The sequence below is a fragment of the Seriola lalandi genome, unplaced genomic scaffold (assembly GCF_002814215.2).
Source record: "Seriola lalandi dorsalis isolate HSWRI2012SDOR001 ecotype SW California unplaced genomic scaffold, Sedor1 jcf7180002054361, whole genome shotgun sequence".
NCBI classification, from domain to species: Eukaryota; Metazoa; Chordata; class Actinopteri; order Carangiformes; family Carangidae; genus Seriola; species Seriola lalandi.
Window position 1 is genome coordinate 475,767 of NW_019524914.1, and position 20,665 is coordinate 496,431.

Consider the following 20,665-nt stretch of genomic DNA (forward strand, 5'->3'; position numbering starts at 1 on the left):
AGTTTTCCAGGGCCAAAGCTGACATCTTCAGATGTTTTGTTTTGTCTGACCAACAGTCCAAACCCAAAGATATTCTGTTTACAATCACTAAACTAAGTAAACTCTTGAATATTCCCATTTGAACAGATGGAATCAGGAAAATTCTAACACTCAGTCTCAAAAAATTCCTTCAATTAATCAATGATCAAAATAGATCTATTGTTTCATCACTAATCCATAATTTAATTGTTACTGGCAAATGAGATCTTTTTGTTTTTATAAAGAAACATGTCACTTTACTTCTGTGGTATTTTATAAATACAGTGCTTGAAGCGTTTCTAATACAACAGACCACGGTTTCATTTTTAGGGTTTGAGGCCCTTTAAATATCATGGCAGGAAATATAATGATCACAAAGGAAACAAACAATAATCAGTTAAACAAAAAGTAATAAAGAAAATGGGTGAGTATTCACACTCACCGACATACTGCAGTGATCACAAAGCCGACATCTGGCACACAGCAGCAAAAAACTGAGCTTCATTGTCCTTTTCGTCACACATAGTCTGGGTTGGGCTTCAAACCTCAGTATTGTTTAGAGTGCAGACTGAAATGTGTCTGTAGAAACAAGTATCAAACATCCAGGTATCAAAAGCATTCGCCATGCATTCAGTCGGACTCATAGCCTGATCTAAATCAAGACGTCTTTTTAATTTTAGACTGTATTCTGTTCAGGCAAAATTCTTGTACAACTGCTTGTGTTTAGACGACATTGAGAGGTTTTGTGCATTTGAAATAAGACAATAAAACTCAGGTATACGCACATCTATTGACGGTATACATCAGAAGTGAAATGGACACATACATAATCTGCACATTTCTCCTCACGCTGTTCAAACATCAACATAATTGCATATAGTGTCATATTTGCAGTGGGTTGTGACATGAATATTTACATGCTTAAGCAACACAAACAGGTTGCCGTGGCATCAAGATGTCTCGGCTAAAGATGAATGATTTTTTCCAGCTTTAAGCAGACAACATGTCATCACTAGCCGACACCTGTATTTCATACAGACATGGACTCTGGTATTAATCCACATTGCATTCAACTGCATTTGGAATCAGCTGCTGTGTTTGAGTTCAGTTTGAATGCCAGTTCAGTTTCCCTCTTTCCTGACCTTAACCAGCATGTGATTCCTGCTTGTTTGCTGTACACGTGGCGTACTCGCACCCAGTGCAGAAGAACACTGTAAAAACATCCTCTGTTGGGGTTTTCAACAGTCGAGGCAAGCTGTGGTTTGACGCTTTGTGATTGTGAACGGCTCTGGTGAAATGCGGCTTGGTTATGAAACTAACAGTGGATGAACTGATAACGTGTGCTGGACCTGAGCTGCAGTCTGGACGGCTTTGACCGCTGTGTGCTGCTGTTAGAGCTGCAGCCTGTGTGTGTTGGGTCTGACCAGAAAGGCAGACATTACGGTTTTTGTTTTTTTTTTTTAGTTTCTTTTTTTTTTGTTTTTTGTTTTTTTTAGATCTGCTTGCTTTCGCAAATGGAGTCAGACTTTTCGGGATCTGTAGACTCGTTACAGTTTGATATGGTATCGTGTTGTTTTGGCGTTCAGCATGGTTTTTGCAACTTGCCTGCGTGGAAACAAACCGTTGAGGCTGGCAGGAGTTGACAGCGGGTTAGGTCTCAATCAGAAACAGGAGCAGGATTTCAGAGCGCCGTGTTGAGGTGTAGTTTATGGGTGGCATTGGTGCGGTGGTGTCAGGTGTCAGCTGAAGTGGTTCTGCCTGCTCCTCTTCTGACTGCCTGGTCTAACTGAAGGCTGATGTGCCTGCGGGCATCATGTCTCTCCTCTGCCACAGGCTTTGAAGGCTGCTCCATGGTGCCCTCCATCTACCCTCTGGAAACGCTGCATAACTCGCTGTCACTAAAACAGGTCAACGAGTTCCTCACCGGAGTGTGCGAGAGTGCAGGGGACCCACATACCAGGACTACCAGAGGTCAGAAACAAACACAGATTTCATGTTATTATTTATAAACATCACAAGCATCACCACTTGACTTGACCTGTGCTCTTTTTTTTTTTTTAATCCCTGCAGCTCTGTCAGCCATGTTTGACACACACAACCAGCCATCAGTGGACTCGTACATCCCTCAGAGAGTCCTCTCTTCTTCCATCTCTCTCAGATCTCGTTCTGACAGACCTCCTTGGTGTGAGTATCGCAGCAGCTCCTCGTTCACACCAAGATTTGACGTTTCTAGGTTGGCCTCCCTCGGCTGTCTCAGTTTCAGAAGTCTGTGGGTTATTTATGGCAGACAAGTTGTCCATTACAGCCTGTTTTAAAATGACTTCACAGTTTAGTCTCTGATCCTTCTGTCTGTCATCTGCAGAACCCAGAGAACCAACACACACACACACCACTTTTTTTTGATTTTTGCAAATGAAACTTCATTAATTGATCCATCTTTGTGTCTTTTTTTTCTATTTAGTTCTATATTCTTATTTCCTCTCAAAGTGCCTCTATGGGTTTGTTTTCTGTCTCTGCAGACAGCAGCGGTCCATCCAGCACAGTGTCCAGTGCTGGGCCGTCTTCTCCTACCACAGCTGACACTTCCCCACGCTTCAGTTTCAGCGATAAGATCTCCCTCACCCCTCAGAGCAGTGAGGAAACTCACTCCTCTCAAAACATTTCCTCTCAGCCAGCGCCTGCCACTGGGTCACAAATCCTCGACCTAACTTGCCCTGCAGTTTTAAACCCAACTGAGGTCCCTCTGACTCCAAATAACTCACCAGAGGAAGATGATGTTGCTGGTCACCAGCCAGATAATCCTGAACACATGCAGGAGGGGACAGAGGTGGCCTCTGCTGCTGTGGATCTTCCTATTTCAGATCCTGGCCTGAGGCCGCCCTGCTCTTCATTAGCTGAGCTCGCTCTGGGTCGGATGGAGGGTTACTGCCTCCCAGGCTCTCTGCCTGTGCTGCTGGAGCTCAGAGAGAGCAGCAGCGAGGCAGGTTCTAGCTCTCAGACGCCTCAGTCTCCAGAGGGACCTGACGAGTTTTTCGACACCCAGGAGTCCTTGGAGTTATGGATGGACAGTCCAGAAAGCCTCCCCCATCCTGAGACGCCTCTGGAGGTTGGAGCGACTCACACAGCAGAGCCATAGGGCATGGAAACTACAGAACAACAGCTCTGTCAGAAACTACTGTGGTTACACCTGTAACTTTACAGGCATCATCATCTTTGTTGTCAATCATGAGCAGTGAGGCATTGTACTGAGCTACAGCCAATCAGACCTCCCCTCTCCTCCAGCTTGATGACTGTGTGTTGAGTAATTACAGGCAGCTGATCCTCACACTAGGCCCTGTGTTGGAGAATCATATGATGATGCCATACGTGCTGTTTGTTGCCTTTGAAAAAGCACACTGGTGACACACCAGTGACACCGCTGAGCCTCCTCTGACAGTCCACTGGTTCAGTCCATCTATCTGTAAAGATGTAGGAAGCCACTCGTTGCAAGGTGAAGGGTTATTGTTAAGTTTAAATTAAACAACTCTCTTGTTACTGTTGCTTATATGCTGTTGCACAAGCCCTTTCCTTAAAGCTGCATTAATCAATATTTGGCCACTAGGGGGCAGGAAATCTCCAAAACAAACTAAGAGTTCCACAGCCCTGACAATTTACCAACTTATAAAGTAGGTAGCAGATTCTGGGCAATTATCACTCCTACTGGAGTGTTAATTGTGTACACCTGATGAATGTAAGTCCAATCTCCGCTCCCCACCAACTCCTGAGAAAAATATCTGCCATTTTAGCTGCTGCTGGATGTTTCACTAAATTCACCAGCTCGTTGCTAACATTGTCTGTCTACCATTTTGTGCCGGGCAGGTAGTGCACTGTGGATTTAACAGGGGTAGAGGAGAATATTGAGTCTTAACCAGACATGAAATGTGCTGTAAAACCAATAGAGCTAAAAGATGCTAAAAAAAAAAGCTACATAGATATTTGGAGTTGCTGGTAATTCTGTTTGGGTTTTCACATGTTCAGTTGATTCATTAGAACCATAAAGATATTGATTAATGGGGCTTTAAATTGTGTTCTTTTCTGTCTCTCATCTTTCTTACATTCAGCCCTTACTCTTGGTCAGCTGCAGTGCTGAAGTTTTAGCCTTCGTATTACCAATTTTCATATCATCTATCACAGTTAAGTGACGGGTATCAGGGCATGTTTCCTGGCGCTGGGGCGGCGACACCTTATCATTGCTATATGAGCAAAAGCTTTCCTGTTTTCCATGTCTGTTACAGGATACAGTGACGTATAGACCCGCCGCTTTTATGAGAAACACAGGAAATGACTTGCAGCACACGACAGAAAAACTGACAGAAAATACAATCAGTAGCTCTTCTGTTCTTTATCATACGCCAGAGTCTATCTTTTGCTGAGCTTCTGTGGTGCTACATGTTCAGTACCTGCATTGGTGATTTAAGAAAACAAAAGCTGAATGAATGAATCTTCATTGCTGCCAGTAAAAAGTCTAAGTTTAAAATGTAAGTAATCTCCAGGTAAAACCGTGTGTGCACTGCTTACTGCCAAAGTCCTTAAGCCTCATTGAAGATTTAATATAATCAATAGGAAAAAATAGAGAGAAAATATTTATTTTGAAATTGCATCTTGAAAAGAAATGTCTGGTATTTTTAATAGCCACACATTAGATATTTAATTGTACCATAGCTAATGTATATTTTTTGTAAAATCACCTCATGATGTGGGAAAATTCTGAAAGCTAATCTCTCATTTTATCACTGAACAAACGGGAGGGGCATTTTACATTCAATGTGCTTTTATTGTGGCAAGCATTAATGTAGCAGGTGTGTTTGTGTCTGTACGGGGAGAGGGTGCACACATGCTTGAGAAGCAATTCAGGTAGATGAGTACACTGATGTGCAATTCTGTGTGTAATCAGTGGGATTTCATATTACATTGCAATGTACTGTAGAGGTGCAAAACACAACTGTGAGTTGGTGAAACTCTGACCTGTTGTCCTGTCTGTGTGTACAGATAAAAAAATTACACCAGTCTGATTGTGTTCTGACTGATCACTGCTGGTTGTGTTGGGAAGTGTGCTCTGTTGCACCTGTAAACAAACCGACGAAGTGATGTCACAGTGTCCTGGAGGACACCTGTACATCACTGCTACAAGGTGAGATGCATAACCACCAGAGGTCAGCAAAGACGAGATTTTCAGGGAATGGATACATGAATGGCAAAGCTTAATTTACTCATACTGCTCTTCCAGACTTGGGACTCCACTCTTAATGGATTGAATGGATCAAATTCAGATAATACATTTTACAGCTGTTCTATATGCTAAAGATTGTATATAAGGAAAGAGTTTATTTTTTAGCCAGTTTGTGTCACAGGGTCCGGCAGCACTTGGGAGGACTTGTGTGAGGTTACTCTTAAAGGAATAGTCCCAATGAAAACAATTCAAATCATGTTCTGTAGATTGTCCAACATAACAGAGACACATTACTGCTGGGTTTTTTTTTTCTTTCAAAGTACATTTAACCAGATTCCATTAACCTCCATAGTTTGTGAGTGAAGGCAGATGTCTCAGAAATGGCTCTCAAAACCTGGACAAATCAAACTAAAATCATTGTATATGATATGGCTCAATACCACTAGAGCTGATAAAATGTTCTCTTGTAATTTAGGTGAACTGACCCTTTGAAACCTGCTCAGAGATCCACCTTTTAATCATTGAGAGGATGAATGGTCTAATGGACTGGTTAGCAATCCAATAAAGACCGTGCAGCCACTCTCTCCTGACTACTTTGTGAACTGAAATGCTCTCACATTTCATGTGTGATATTTCAGCCTGTTGGATAAAATGGCTTTGGTTAGATCCACAATGTGCTTTCTTCACACCTGTGCTGACTGTGTGTGAGCCCAACAGCTGTACCATGTATCACAAATGTAGGGGGTTTTTTTTTTCATGATGTTCTGGGGAAAAATGTCCATCTGGAGTTATCTGGTCTTTGAAGTTGTTGCTAAAAGAAAAATGAAAAACATGGCTGTGGGGGTACATCAACTGGTAATCACTGCAGTAAAGGAAGTCAACAGGGATGTAATTCTCCCTGGTGATTCACAGATCTCAGCAGGTAAATTACCTTTGAAGTCAGGTAGATGTGTCCAGACACCTGGAGTCAGCAGTATCACAGTGTGAGTGCTGTCACTGTGAAGGTCAGCGCTGTGCAGTGAGTGATGTTCAAGCTGGGCCGAGAAGGGAAGGGTGAGATTTTATGAGTTTATGATGAATGGAAGATGTGCACCGTGACCAGTAACTGCAGCTGTCAGATAAACGTAGTGGAGTAAAGAGTACAAGTACTGCAGTACTGACCAGTATATGTTCGTACTGTAGCTGAGTATTAAACTGTCAAACCCTGAAAATTGGTATCAAATTGTATGACAGATTTATAATGTTGATTACTTGTTTAGTTTGAAAAATCAGAATTTTTTTTTGTATTATTTTTTATTATTATTATCAGGGATAGGGGCGGTGCATGTTAGTGCATGTGAGTCCCTCCTGTTAAACCATTGGTCCTCCCCACACAGACACCGCCTACAGGTGAGATTCATGCAGCACACAGTTCATGAAGCCTTCAGGTGAAAGCGACCTTCCAGGATTTCCTCCACTGAAGAAGCCACTTTTTTTTCAGGCTTCCTTCAAAGAAAGAAATAAGACCAGAGCCGGCCGGTGGACCGTCAACACATCCATAACGTTTTTAGAGTTTTTACCGGCTCTGTGTCTTTGCCAGCTCCCTCAGTGTCATTTGTCCAGCCGGCCCAGCTGCTAAAGAGCTACAACTTCACTCACAACTGGTGTTTCTTCTCCACGTGTAAGTAACTCGGTGCTACATAATGTTAAATGTCTGTTTTAATTAATAAACGGCTACAGAAAGCATGACAACGTTAGCTATCTTGCTGTTACGGATGTGTTCGGCAAATGTTGCTATCGCTAGTTAGCTTAATGCTAGGCACTACTGTGGAGCATATCACGCCAATGCTAGCATAGGTTAACGGCTGTTTCTGGATTCATTTTGTTGGCTCTGGTGTACACAGGGTAACTTTATTCAATTTTGCTTCTCTTTGTGAGTTTGATGGCAGCTTTCACCTGGCTATGAGGTTGTTATGAAACACCTTGCTGACTGAGAACTTGAAGGGAGGGGAGGCGTTTGTTTTGGTCTGAGATGCAGGTGATCTAGTGTCAGTGACGATCGCTAACACAGTACCTTTTTATTAAAAAAGGTTTTTGTAGAATATGTCGATATTCCTTTAGTGATGACTTATCAACTGTGTAGAGGTATTAATAATGATATAAATATTCTAATACTAGTGAAGGTCCTACATTCCTGCAGTTAAAGCAAAGAAACTTTATCAGCAAACTGTGCTTAAAGTATCAAAAGTCAAAATCACTCTGTCAGCAAGAGGTTATTATTTTATGAGTAGCATGTTAATGTATCATTAGATAATTAATGCTGAGGCATTACTGTGTAAGAAGCAATTTTACTACTTTATGTACTGTTGAGTAGTTAAATCTGTAACAATGCACCATATTGCACAAGTTTAATGTAAACAAAAAGTTATTTAACTTGATTTCTATGTCAGTGGAACTGTGGATGCATTAATGTGTTATTTCATTGCAGCTGATAAAAGTTGGGCTAATTGTAACTGCTTTATTGTATTAATAATTTGAATTGGCAAAGTAACTAGTAGAATGACTAGAGGTATAAAGGAGCATAAAATCCACCTCTGAAGAAAAGGGAAACTGTCCCATGTGTTTTTCCTGCTGCACTCCTCCCTGATCATGTGACTCTGGAGGTGATGTCATTGCAGCATCCATTCAGCAGCTTCTCACAGAGGTGATTGTCCTGATTGTCAGCCCGCTTCTTCCTCCAGCACAGTATCAGCTTCACAAAGACCAAACAGTGTCCGGGCTTCTCAATCTGACAACAAAAACCTGGAGCTGATGCTCCACAAATCACTGCTGCCTCTGTTCGGCTTGTTTTGCATGACAAACGGCTCATGTCCGTCTGTGGATTCTCAGACTCTTAAAAAGGGGTTTGACACAATCAAGACAAAGCCCACACTGTTCCCATGTCTGGGTTCACCCCCAACTGGATTTCATCATCCTTACACTCTGAGGCTGTGAAGGAGGAAAACTGGTGTCTACGAAGCCTCAATTAGTGGTTCCCAACATGTGGTTCGGGACCCCCCAATGGGTGAGAAGATCAGTCTGTTGGGTCATGAGATGATTCACAAGAAGAGAAGAGAAATAATTTCGTATATTTTTCTGATTTTATTTTTATCTTTATTTATTTATTTATTTATTTTTAACCATGCTATCACACAGCACAGCTCTATGGCAACCTCAGCCTGTCACTCACCACTTTGGTCTAGTCTAAAATATCGCAACAGCTTTTGGATGGATTGCCATTAAATTGTGTACAGACATTCATGGTTCTCGGGGGATAAATCCTACGGACCTTGGCACCATGAAGTTCACATTTGTGATTTTGAGTGAAATATCAAATACTGGTTGGATTGTCATGAAATCTTGGTCATCCACTGACTTCTATCTAGCGCCATCATCAGGTCGACATTTACATTTGTTCTGTTCTCTGGTCTATGATCACATACCCACAAATATCAAATGTCAACATGCTAAAGATGCTAGTGTGGCTGTTGTATTGGTCTTGTTTTAGAAATGCTAGGTCAGGCCTCTAAATACTATTACAGTATGACATCACCCTTTGGTCAAACGGCACATAGACAGACAAACTGAGGAGGATTTTTCAGGTAGGTGTTGCATGACTACAAAGGGTTATAAACTAAAAAGGTTTGAAAGCAGTGACCTTTATATTAAGCTAACAATTTGCAGCAGTTTACATACATGTGATGTAATGATATTACACAACAAGAAGAGGGAGACATTTTTCTTCAGTAAATGACATTTTTATTGGTCTTCACCACACTTTCCCTTTTAACAATAAACCTGTTTTCTATTTTACCTTTTTAAGCATTTAAAGAGAGATAAAGAGAATATTGCACTTAAAACAGGAGATGAAAGTAGAACCATGAAGCAGAAAGGAGGAAATAAAACGATCACAAGGCTTTCTTTACAGCACAGCACAGGCCAGGTTACATGTGCCTCTTCAGTACCAGACAGCTTAGCTTCTTGAATATACATCTTTTAAAATAGCATTTCTATGTTAAGTCAGTTTTTCTTCAGCTATTACAATACAGGAGAATTCAAAAGGTACACATGCACGTACAAGCAGGGCTCACTGGAAACCAACGGTCCTTATGATGATTTGTTTCACGGCAGACGAGTCTGAATGCCACAGATATTTTCTTTTTTTTCTTTTCTTTTTTTTTTGCACAATACGAAAATGCAGCAGCTATGTGTGTGATGTGTGTGTGTGTGTGTGTGTGTATATTAAGCTTTGTCTGGAAAAAAGTGTGAATAATAGGAAGTCCTCTACAGATAAAAATGAATTGACATGAGTGACCTGAGTCCCTCATGTCTGGCAGTCTGGGTTTTGTGAGTAGTGTTGATATTGTTATTATTAATAGCCTTTACAGTGATGTAGTATTTAATAGGAATGCAGATTACACTGTCATTGACTGACTGGGCAGCACAGTGGGTTGACCCTGTTTCATCAAAGAAGCTGTTAATGTTAATGATCTTTTTAGTTAAGCAGGAATTAGGAACCTTTACTCAACATCAATCTCGCCTCAGTGTGGCAGATACTGTTACTTGTTCATCACACTGACAACATTGTAATCTGCAGACAGAAATCATAATGTTTGTCAAACGGTATCCTGTCATCCAAGGAAAGAAACTATGGTGGTTTAAATCCTCACACAAAGTTTTCTTCCCTGCACAGAGTTGGGATGTATTGCAGGCCAAAGTACGGTTGTTGCTGCGAGTGTGACAGATGAGTCAGATGTACCACATGATGCACGGTAACCAAGGCAACCAGGAGATCAAAGTCCTCTCCACGGAGAACGTAAAGGTAATCTGCATCTTCACATTCAAATCAGCTGGAGCCCCTGAGATTTGGGCTCCGCTCCCTGCAGCCCTCTGCTCTTCTTTAAAGAGCCATCGCCTTTATGTACGGGCATCTGTTGTACATTTATCTCTAGGTAAGTTGCGGAAATAAAATATACAGAGGAACATCTGGATTTTTATTGTGGATCATAAAATAGCAACCCGGGTGAGGTTTGTTGGTCCTGGAATTAGTTAGATAATTGGTTTTGTTCCTGGTTAAAAATCTATTAAATTACTGAAAACCTATCAAAATATAAAATCATCAATATCAAATTAAAACACATCTACGTGTAATATTAAGTTGATAAAGTGTTACTTAAAAACGTCCACTGATAGTAAAGAAAATTGCTGATTAAATGACAGTTTAGAAACATGATGCAAGTTGAGGTGATTGTGGCTAAAAACAATTTTGCAAACTCATGACAAACTTTAAGTAAAAGAAACCAGAAAGAAATAATAGCACAGGTTTCAGTGCAAATACTGTAATTATAAATTTTGTGTTGCGAAATTTTAAAACTGCAAAAACTGCTTTAGGTCTCGCACACTGGTTACTTTGTGCTTCTATGACTGGCAGCTCCAGGAAATCGAAATCACAATGGCTGAAGTACTGAGTTGGTGTTTTTAAAAGTGCCATTTTACTCTCAATATGTACAACCCGGACCTTTTTTGTGCACTGATGTTCTCACCGACAAAAGAACCTCACAACAACAGAGGAAACCAGCTCGACTGAACCTCTGCCACAGAGCCATGAATGTACCGCACACCAGAATACCTTAAATTTCTACAGCGAACACACATTTCTTTTCCCTTCCAGCACAGCAGGACAGAAAGGCACATGTGGGTGACAGTCTAACCACCAATCAAACCAGCCCACATCTTCTTACACCAGGCAAGCACAATCTCTCCTCGCAACCACATGTTTCTATTGTTGAAGTGGAATACATTCTTCGTTCTTTAGCACAGCTTTTGTATAAAGACCTTTTAGACACAACAACTGATATGAGGTTTGTCTCCTTTTTTTCTAATGAGTGTTGAACACAGTGCTGTTCTGTGTGTAAAGATAAAAACAGAATCTAAAGAGCAGGATGATGATTTTGTACTGGCGTCACCGCCTCTGCCTAAATCTCTCCTAATGATCCCCTGCCACGATATGTTAACTTGAAATACACAGAAAAAATACATCAAAGACTACAGAAACAATTATAGAGAGAAACTTATTCATCAAATTCACTGTAAGAAATAACAGCCACTGAGAAATTCGTACTGTAACGATTGATTTTCACTTTGAGAGAACTGTAGAAATATCATATTTCACTACAATACAGATTTTTGAATATGGTCGTCCCTATTCCACAGCAAATATACTCAAAAGACATTGAAAGGACTGCTGGGATCTACTTAAACATTTTCTATCTCACTATGTCAGTAGGAGGCACAAAGTTCAACACTGGGACTGTCATTGTTTTAGAAGAGAGACAGAAAGGGGAACTATAGGGGAAGTAAAATAAAACTGATCACAGTTAACGATTTTCTATCAGTATAATGTTCTTATGATCAGCTGTATTGTGAAAGGCTTCATGTCTGAGATCCCGTGGAAGAAAATCATTTTGTACTTTTGCTTTAAGGTGCGCCAACTTGTGCTTTGATTTAAGCCAATTAGAAGATGAGCAACCAAGCATCAGCTTTGAAACAGTTTCTTGCGTGACAATTTACAGAAACTGCTCGTTACCTGCTTTTTCATTTTTTTTTTTCTTTTTTCTTTTAATACAACGGGCATGTTGTCTCAGCTAATAAACAAAGAAGTTATTGTTTGACAGGGGCTGGGAAAAAAACAAGTCAAAAGACAGAAAAACTGCATTCTTCCTTTCATGTGACTGAATAATAATAATAATAATAATAATAATGTAGTGGAGGGACAAACAGTTGTCAGAAAACTACCTTTGTAATACAAATGGTGATAGCCACGACAAGCTTATAAATGAATAAAAATCTAGAAAAAATAGACAGTCATACAGATCTGTTTCTGTTCTCGGCCAAAACGATCACGCAAAGCAGGGACAGATTTGTATATCAGGCTATAGAGAGGAGCAATTAAAAACAGATCTACACCGGGGGAGGCCAGGAGGAGGGAGAAAGGAAACAAGGATCTTAAAACTCGATCTTGCAAGCTGGAAAAGACTCGTCCTGCATGACAACGGTGCTGCTGGAGGCCAGGACCATGATGTTGAGCTCCTGCTGCCTCTCGTGCGTCTGCTGGTACCAGTCGCGGGTCACTTCCGTGTCGTGGGTGGGGATCAGCGTCACCTGAAAGGAACAGAAGAGATCAGGAAGTGTCACGGCTGACACAGCTGAGGGGAGAAGTGCAGGGAGGGGCGTGACATGGGGGGCGCACAGGGTAGACATTTGTGAAGCTGTTAAAGGATAGGAGAGGATGAGGAGAAACACAGCAGTCCAAGGCTTTGTCCAGGTGTTGGTAATCTTATAATGCACAGATATATTTTAGATTTAGTGAAATTTAACTATGTTTAGAAGTGTACATGTCTTTATGCCCTTGTGCTGTAGCAAAACCGCTAACTAATAAAGTGTCTTGGGCTGCTAGCTTAATAACTTAGCTTGCTCTGTCCTGACTATCTTGAATCATCTGGAGTTCTTAGTGTTTAGTGCCACTTTTGCTTCCACCTTTAAGAATATTAGCTATTCCGTCAACTGTGTGGTGTTAATGTTAACTGTTTGTTATGAACTCTTAGTGATTACTTTGACTTCTAATTCATTTCTACTTTCTTTATTTTAGACAGCTTTTGAAACTCATACCATCTTCAGTAAGTTGCCTTAGACTGTTTATGTCTGTATTGTAGTCTGTTGAAGAATGGTTTGAGCAACTCTTTCCTATACAGTACATGGAGCATGATTTGTAGGAAAAGTGATGAATTAGCTTGGCAAATCTTTGGGGCTGCATGTGTAAGAAAGTATTTTGTTTGATGGTATTTTGGAGCAGCAACTGGCAAAAATTGTATTCCTTATGTGTGAACAATGAGACAAAGAAGGCACATAAAACATAACAACTTTTGACAACTTTTTCCACATTACAGGAGGCAATTTAAAACCGTGAGACACTGCATAAATAAGATTATTTTACAATACAAATGAACCTCAGTGTTGAGGTTAAGTAGGTCTGGAAATGTTACCTGTAGGTTTGATCCCCACTGAGCTTTGCCATCCAACAGTGCATCAAGGACTCCTCGACTTGGTTCGCCACTTGCTGCGTCATTCCCGCTTACCACGTAATAGGCGGAGCGAATGCGTTTGAAAAACTCTTGGTCCACGTTCTTGGCACTGCAGTGATTGGGAATGTAGGCCAAGTCCACATAAATAGGAAGGCCAGGAGCAGCTGCAGAGCCAGACTTCTGGGACCCTGAGAGGGGGAATGAAAACACATTCTCACTTCATGCAAAAACATTTATCTTACAAAATCAACAAAAAGCTTTCATGATCCTCTTTTTAGTGAATTCTGCTCACCTGAGCTGCTCTTGACACCATTAGTCAAACCCTTGCCAGGGTTATAGCTTGACCGGGAGAGGTCATCATCTTTGGAGCCTTGTCCATCTGACAGACGAGACATACGTGAGCTCTTGTCTGCCTCCTTCTTCTTCAGCGAGGCACTGCGAGGAGACGCTGTCTGTTTTACAGGCATGGGAGACTTCTTGCGCCTAGCTGGGGATGCTGATTTGGTTTTCCCTGTGGTTTTCTTCAGGCCCTTTGCTTTTGGCTCTTTCTTAACTGAGCCATTATCCAAAGAGTCAGGATCCACCATGCAAACGTCTGGGCGTGGGGGGTGAGGGTAGGGGTCCATCATGGGAGCAGGAGGAGGGTCATGGCTCCTCCTGGTGGAGTGATGGCTGCCTCCTCCCGTGGCAGATAATTTATCTACAGGCATGTAATCTGCGTCCTCGTCTGAGTCCATGTTACCTTCACCAGTGACTGAAGGGTATTCCTCAGTGCCTGGAATCACATCAGAGTCTGACTGAGAGCCAAGAGACTCACTGACGGAGGTGGGTGGTGTGTCCTCTGTGGCCAAACCCAGCCCTGCCGACATGCCACCAGCTTGGTGCAAAGAGCTGCTATCTCTGCTGTGAGGGTGGTGGTGATGAGGCTGTTTGTGAGCCCTTCTCTTGACTGACAGCTCATGGTCATCGCCTTCCTGCGATTGGTCACTTCTGCGTCCTTGCTCCTCATCATCCTCATCGCTGGATAGGTGCCGCATAGAGGGGTTGATGAAGGAAGGTGAGAGGTCCTCTTTGCGCTGTCTGTACTCAGAGGAAGAATATCCTGGAGAGGTGCGGCTGGTATAAGAGGAGGCGGCGCCCATGGGTGCATCACCAGCAAAATCCTGGTCACTGTCATCATCATCGTCATCCTGCCCTCCTCGGCTGCACTCTTCAGCGTAGAACGGTGAGCGGAAGGGCTTGTCAGTTGAAGAGAGTGAAAGTGGACGGGCAGGGTGCTCTGGCTCCATCTCACACTCCTCTTCAAATTCATCATCATGACGATAATGAGGAGGGGAGTCTCCAGGCACCATCCCCATCTGGGGCTTTGGTATCTCCCACTCATAGGAGCCCCTGTAACTTGCTGCTCCCTCTCTGGACTCTACCTTGGCTGGGCCTGAAGCTGCACCGCTGGCTGCTGCTCCAGTAGGGAGGGTGGAGCTTGTGCTGACCTCTGTGGGTCCGTTGGCTGTATCTGGTTTGCTTGCCTGGAGAGGTGAGGGCATGTAGGAGCCAAGAATATCGGGGAGTATACCACCTGTCTTGTCAGTGGCAGCTGGAGCAACAGGCTTGTCAGAAAATAAGAGATTACCTGCCAGGCCACTGGAAGGAGATCTCCGAGTCATCTCGCGCATGTAAGCCTCCTCATCCTCTTCCTCACTGCTGTCAGTCTCCTCAAAATAATGTTTGCCTTCTATGTCTGGGCGTGGTGAGGAAGTGACACCAAACAGAGCAGCGCTGGCTGCCTCTTTGTCCTTGGAGAGTTCTGCTTGAGAGAACGGCCCTGCTAAGGCCCCAAACCCAACAGCTGTGTCGAGTTTGGATGCTTCAGACCATTCAGGCTTATAGAAACAGTCAGATTGAGGACCTTTGTCTGTAACTCCGGCTAATGAGGTTGTATGCTCCTTCTTGTCCTCAGCAAAGCCAGTGGATGAGAGTGAGGGGAAAGATTTGACCTCTTCGAATGGGCTGAGGGGTGAGAAGCGTGCTAAACTGGAGGTGGACTCAGCTGTGGTTGTAGCGGTGATTTGTTTTTCAGACACTTCCAGATAGTCATCTTTGACGCCAGCAGAGCTGGAAAAGGGAGAATCCATGACCAGCGAGTGTTCATCTTTGAAGGAAGAGTATTCAAAGAGAGGCTCGGCAGAGGCAGGCGTCTCCAGCTCCTCTCCGAACTGACGGCTGGTGGAGAGCGAGCCTGAGGTGGAGGAAGAGTAGCTATAGGCCGAAGAGGAGGAGTACCCAGGGGCAGCTGTGGTCGTGTACTGAAAGCTTGTATCCAGTGACTTCTTACTTAGAAGATCTGGTGTCTTCTGTTTCTCAAAGTCCGGATCAGCTCTGTCATTCTGATAATAACTGTCTGCTGTTGATTTTATAGTGAAATCCTCTTTTCCTGTGTCTGGGGCCTGACTTGATAAAAATGAGTCTTTCTCACCACTTCCATATGAGTATTCAAACCCTGAGGAGTAGCCAGAGAAACCTGTAGCCCCTAAATCCATTGGCTTTCCACTGAAGGGTGAGGAGTCAACCTTAGCTTCGTCTTCAGCCTTTGTGGGTGAGCTTGAAATGCTTTCTTTCATAGTTGGCTTCCCTTGACTGTTAAAGCCATATCCAGCCATAGACACCATAAATTCAGGCCTGTTTGAGCCAAATATTTCACTGATTGGACTTTTTACTTCCTTCTCAGACTTCTCTTTGGCACCTTTCTCCATATCAGAATCAATAGCACCTTCATCCTCCTCCTCCTCCTCCTCTTCTTCATCCTCCTCCTCATCCTCATCAACTACTTCATCATCATCATAGTCCTCCTCATCCCTTGCTGTTAGTTTGCGCATATCGACCTCCAAACACGCTCCTTTCTCACTGAAGCTTGTGGCAGCAGGTTTATCTACATCAAAAGCTGCCAATGAAGAGTAAGTCTGGGGCTTTGTACTGTCAGTCGTGCCTGTAAAAGAGAGAGAGTCTTTTTCTGATAAAGAAGTGGACAGTGCCTCAGGTCTATCAGTCACTGAAGGGAATCGGGTACCTGCGCTGTATTCAAGTGTCTCCTTTTCTTTGACCTCTTTTTCAAATGGGGGTGTGGCAGAAGTGCTTTTGGAGTCAAGCCATGACAAGGTGGAAGTCTCTTTCCCATAAGAGGCAGTAAATCCCTCTTTCTCTGTCATCTTTTCTGTGGCTGTTCCTGGGGAGGGGGGCTCATGTTTCTGCAAATCCACTCCACTCTTTGCGATGTCCTTCTCCGTCTTATCTAAGGACTCCTGACGATATGAATCAGAGTCCATTGAGCTTGTTTTGCTGTCATAAATGTCACCGTAAGAGAATGTTTTGCCATGCACATAGGGTGTGTCTTGTCTTATATACAAGGCCTTTTCTTTTCCCTCCTTCTCTGGGAAATTATAAAGACTGAAATGAACGCTTTTCTCTGGTTCTTTAGAAGAGACATCAGTTTTCTCAACGCTGTCATTTTTAAAGTCTACTTTGCTCTGATCTGTCGATAAGGGCGTAGTCCCTGTGCTGCTTGCAAAATCATCACCTTTTTTATCCTCATCGCCATCTTCATCTGAGGACGTCACCTGAGGTTCTGGTTTCACCTCTGTGCTAAAAGACACCTGTGTCTTGTCTGATTCCTTGACTTCTGTTTCTGTCTTTGCGGATTTTGCTTCAAAAGTGAAGTCGTCATCCAAGAAGCAACCCTCTTTTGCCTCCATAAGTTTGGCCTTAACGGTAGGCTGTAAATCCTTTTTGGCATAATAGTCTTCTTCGTCTTCATTGTCTTCTTCAGATTCCTCAGATGCTTCAGATGCTTCAGATGCTTCAAGTGCTGTCTTGTCAACTGGAAGTGCAATAAAGGAGGTACTGTCTGAAATAGTGACTGATTTTTCTGTTTTCTGGATGTCAGCTTTAACATTGGTCACTTCCTCATCTTTGTCTTCTGTCTTTAATTGTTTCTCTTCTGTTGGAGAGTAACCACTGCTTGTAGGCACAGACTGTGTGGGTGAGGCCAGTTTCATAGTGCTGTCATCTGGACTTACACATCTTTCGTCACTCTCTTGCCTGGAGTGGGACTCTAACCCAGGGGAGAAAGATGGAGGGGGTGAAACCAGCTTTATATCAGCACCGAACTTAAATCCCTCTGGGCTAAAGAGAGCCTGGTTTTCTTTGACAGCCTGTGTGGGAGAGTGCTGTATGGTAGAAAAGGGAGGAGGAGAAAAAGTGGCAGAGGGAGATTTCTCTTTTTCCTGGAGCATTTTGGAGGCTGCGTGTTCGTAGCCCTCTTGGAGTTTACCCAGAGGGATGTCAACGTTCGGGGTTTGATCCTCATCCTCGTCTTCCTCATCATCTTCTTCTTCATGGACTGGTTTGGTCTTTGTATCACCCTCCATCTCAGGAATGTGTGGTTGGTACTCATCAGAGGAAGGAGACTTAAAACACTTGTCATCCTCCAGAGAGGAGGTGGGTGAGATGGTTCCTGCTGAGTGGAGATAATCCTTTCCATGTGCGGCCTCTGCACGCAAGGGGATACTGTTGATGGTGTCAAGCAGGAGAGAGTTCCTCCCAACTTCCTCAGTCTGAGGAGCTGTAACTGAGGTTATTGACTGGTCCTCAGCTACAGATGTGGCAAACGATGACAGTTTGTCATATTCTGTGATGGATGTTGCTGAGGAGATGTGCTCTTCCTCTGCAAGAGGAGCAGCTATGATGGCAGGGTAAGGTGCAAGCTCAGGCTCATGAACTCCCATGAATGCTTTGGGTTTGACATCTGCAACGTCAGACACAGTGGAGCTTTTCATTTCTTTGATACCATGCATGGAGTCAAAGGTGCCAGGGACGTCAGGAACAGAGATGTCATAGGTTCCTACATCATAGCGCAGCTGTGGGATCCTATCCTCTGTTTCCTCGTGGATTTCCTCATCAGAGATGGTCTGTTCGGTCTCGGAGTAACCAGGAATCGTCTCATCTTGGATGAAAGAGAACTGCTCTGAGGCAGAGGCTGCTACAGCTTGCCCAGATAGGGCTGCAGTTGATAAAGGTTTTTGTTCAGCTGGCTTGGTGTCCCACTCCTTTCCATTTTTTTCCTTTTTCATTTCCTCTGTTTTATATTTCAGGACCTCATCATCTTCTGTTCCTTCAAGTTCGGCTTTTTCAATTACATCACCCTCCTCCTCTGAGCTGTCACTCTTCTTTGATCTGTCTTTTATGTCATCCTTTACTGGGTATTTGTCATATTTCTCCATTTTCTCTTCTTCGTACTTCTTGTCAAAGCCATCACTTGCATCCTTTTTAGTGGCTGCAGCCTGTTCTATTGCGCCCTTGTCTTCATTGTCTACTACCTGTTTGACAGGGGATTGGGGTGAAGCTGATTTTATCTCAGTGGCTGAGAATGTAACTTTTTCATCGGGGGAAACCAAGGAAGAAACTTTAGTATCTGTATACACTGAATGCCCAGATATCACATCGTTCTGAATAGGTTCACTCTTGAATTTGGACAGTTCTTCTTGTTTTAGAGCCTCGAAGTCCTCAGTGAGGTCCTCAGGGGAAGATACAATAGACCTGTCGGCCAGAGCTGCTGCTGCGACCTCTTCAGAGATGTTCTTTGGAATTGGAATTTTCTCATTGGCTGCGTCTTTGACTGCTTTAGTTTTGTCTGTTTTGGGCTTAGCCTGAGTCTTGGCCTTGTGCAGAGTTTTTCTTACTTCTGGGGTAAATGGTTTCAGGTCAGGTTTGGTGATTTTTCTCAGCTCGGGTTTAGTTGAGTCTTTCTTTTTATCGTCTTTAGCTTTACTTTCTTTTTTCTCTTCTTTTCTTATATTTTCATCTTTCTTTATTTTCTCTTTCTTAATTTCTTTCTTCTCTTTGTCTTTCTTTTCATCCATCTTGGATGCTTTGTCTTGCTTGGCAGTTTTTTCCTTGGATATTTTCTTTTTCTCTGTCTTGTCTGCCACAGGGGCCACCTCACTGTTTTTCTGTTGTTTGGTGGCTTTTAGACTTTCACTTTTGAGCTTTTTCTCCTCTTTCTTTTCAACTTTATTTTCTTTAGTAATCTCACTTTTGGACTCTTCCTCCTGCCCACCAGCTTCTTTCTTGGTTGTTTTAGAGTGTGGTTTGGGTGAAGATTTGAGACTCTCTTTGCTGTCAGTTCTTGATCTCATTTTAGTCTGTTTGATGATGGGAGGTGGTGCACCAGATGATATGTCTTTTTGGGTAGCCACTGGGTATCGCAGAAAGTCCAGGTGTTTCAGTTTCTCGAGGCCCTCGAAGATTTTATTCTGGGGTGCATTTCCTGGGAACAGCACCCTGACTATCTTTTCTGATGGACGGTGAGGAATCCAAACAATGAGAGCAGTAACTGATGTCAAATAGGGAACAGATATTTCTCCTTCTTTTCCATTGGGCATCATAATTCCTGTCTTGGCTTTGCTGTTTCCAGCCCATTTCTGCATTAGAAACTGCATCTCTTTGCTTTCTTTTACAGGGTTTAAGACATACATATCTAACTTTCCCACACCAAGTTTGTGGAACAGTGTGATAGGTTCAATGGTGTTGCTGACTACCCTGTGAAGAGGCTCTGGTGTGATACCAAGCTTGTTGAGGTACTGCAGTGTAAGAGATGCTTCTTCAATGCTTCGCTTCACTTTAAGAGTGGACTCCGGCGTCCGAAGCTTCTCTGGGACGTTGAAGAACACGATTCCGAGCTCAGGAGAGATCAGATTCTTCATCCAGTCACCATTGCTGCTGGAGCCAGATCCTTGGTTACGCTCCTCCTCCTGCTCAGCAATCTTTCTCTGGAACAACCCATTGATGCCAGGGAGGTTGTCTGCCCCAATATGTGTGAGCAGAACAGAGTCAATCCTGTCCAGGTGACGAACCAGCTTCCAAAAGCAGGACTTTCGGTCAGACCCTCCATCCACCAGGATGTTGAACCCATTGACGGCGAACAAAGCAGAGTCTCCCCTGCCTCCAGGGAAGATGTAGCAGCAAGGTTTGGACAGCTTCAGAAAACCTCCAGAGGTTGGGGGCTCCAAAAGGTCAAAGGATGATGGCACATCCACTGTCTCTGATACATACTCGGTGAACTCTGCAACTCCGTCCATGTCGGGGAGGTGGGGTTCGGGATTCAAGCGGTATTCCAGAAGATTCTGGAGTGGCTGTTGCTCCTGGCTTTGGCCTAGGGAGCTCCAGCCCCCGTCTCCCTGACAGGAAACAGTAAGCCTGGACGGCTGCTCTGAAGAGGCCCTGGACAGGACTTCAATTACCTAGGAATGCAATAAAAGGGGAAAAAATTAAGTAGCAACCTAAAATA

At 43.2% G+C, this 20,665-nt stretch overlaps 2 protein-coding genes across 8 annotated transcripts in view; one reads left to right on the forward strand and one right to left on the reverse strand.

The window, feature by feature from the left end:
* Positions 1 to 5,065, forward strand: part of ppip5k1a (diphosphoinositol pentakisphosphate kinase 1a) — a 31,116-nt gene extending 26,051 nt beyond the window's left edge. For all 7 annotated transcript variants that reach the window (XM_023408395.2, XM_023408396.2, XM_023408400.2 and 4 more), the window contains 3 exons: positions 1,852 to 1,989; positions 2,089 to 2,202; positions 2,538 to 5,065. In XM_023408395.2, coding sequence (XP_023264163.1) covers positions 1,852 to 1,989; positions 2,089 to 2,202; positions 2,538 to 3,154 — 869 coding nt within the window. In that variant the 3' untranslated portion in view covers positions 3,155 to 5,065. The remainder of the gene's footprint in view (positions 1 to 1,851; positions 1,990 to 2,088; positions 2,203 to 2,537) is intronic.
* A 4,333-nt stretch (positions 5,066 to 9,398) lies between these two features.
* The window catches only part of map1aa (microtubule-associated protein 1Aa), a 40,488-nt gene continuing 29,221 nt past the window's right edge, over positions 9,399 to 20,665 (reverse strand). The window contains exons 5-7 of the mRNA XM_023408410.2: positions 13,619 to 20,618; positions 13,288 to 13,514; positions 9,399 to 12,406 (exon numbers count right to left, since the gene is read on the reverse strand). Of these exons, the coding sequence (XP_023264178.2) occupies positions 12,251 to 12,406; positions 13,288 to 13,514; positions 13,619 to 20,618 (7,383 nt within the window). The 3' untranslated portion in view covers positions 9,399 to 12,250. The remainder of the gene's footprint in view (positions 12,407 to 13,287; positions 13,515 to 13,618; positions 20,619 to 20,665) is intronic.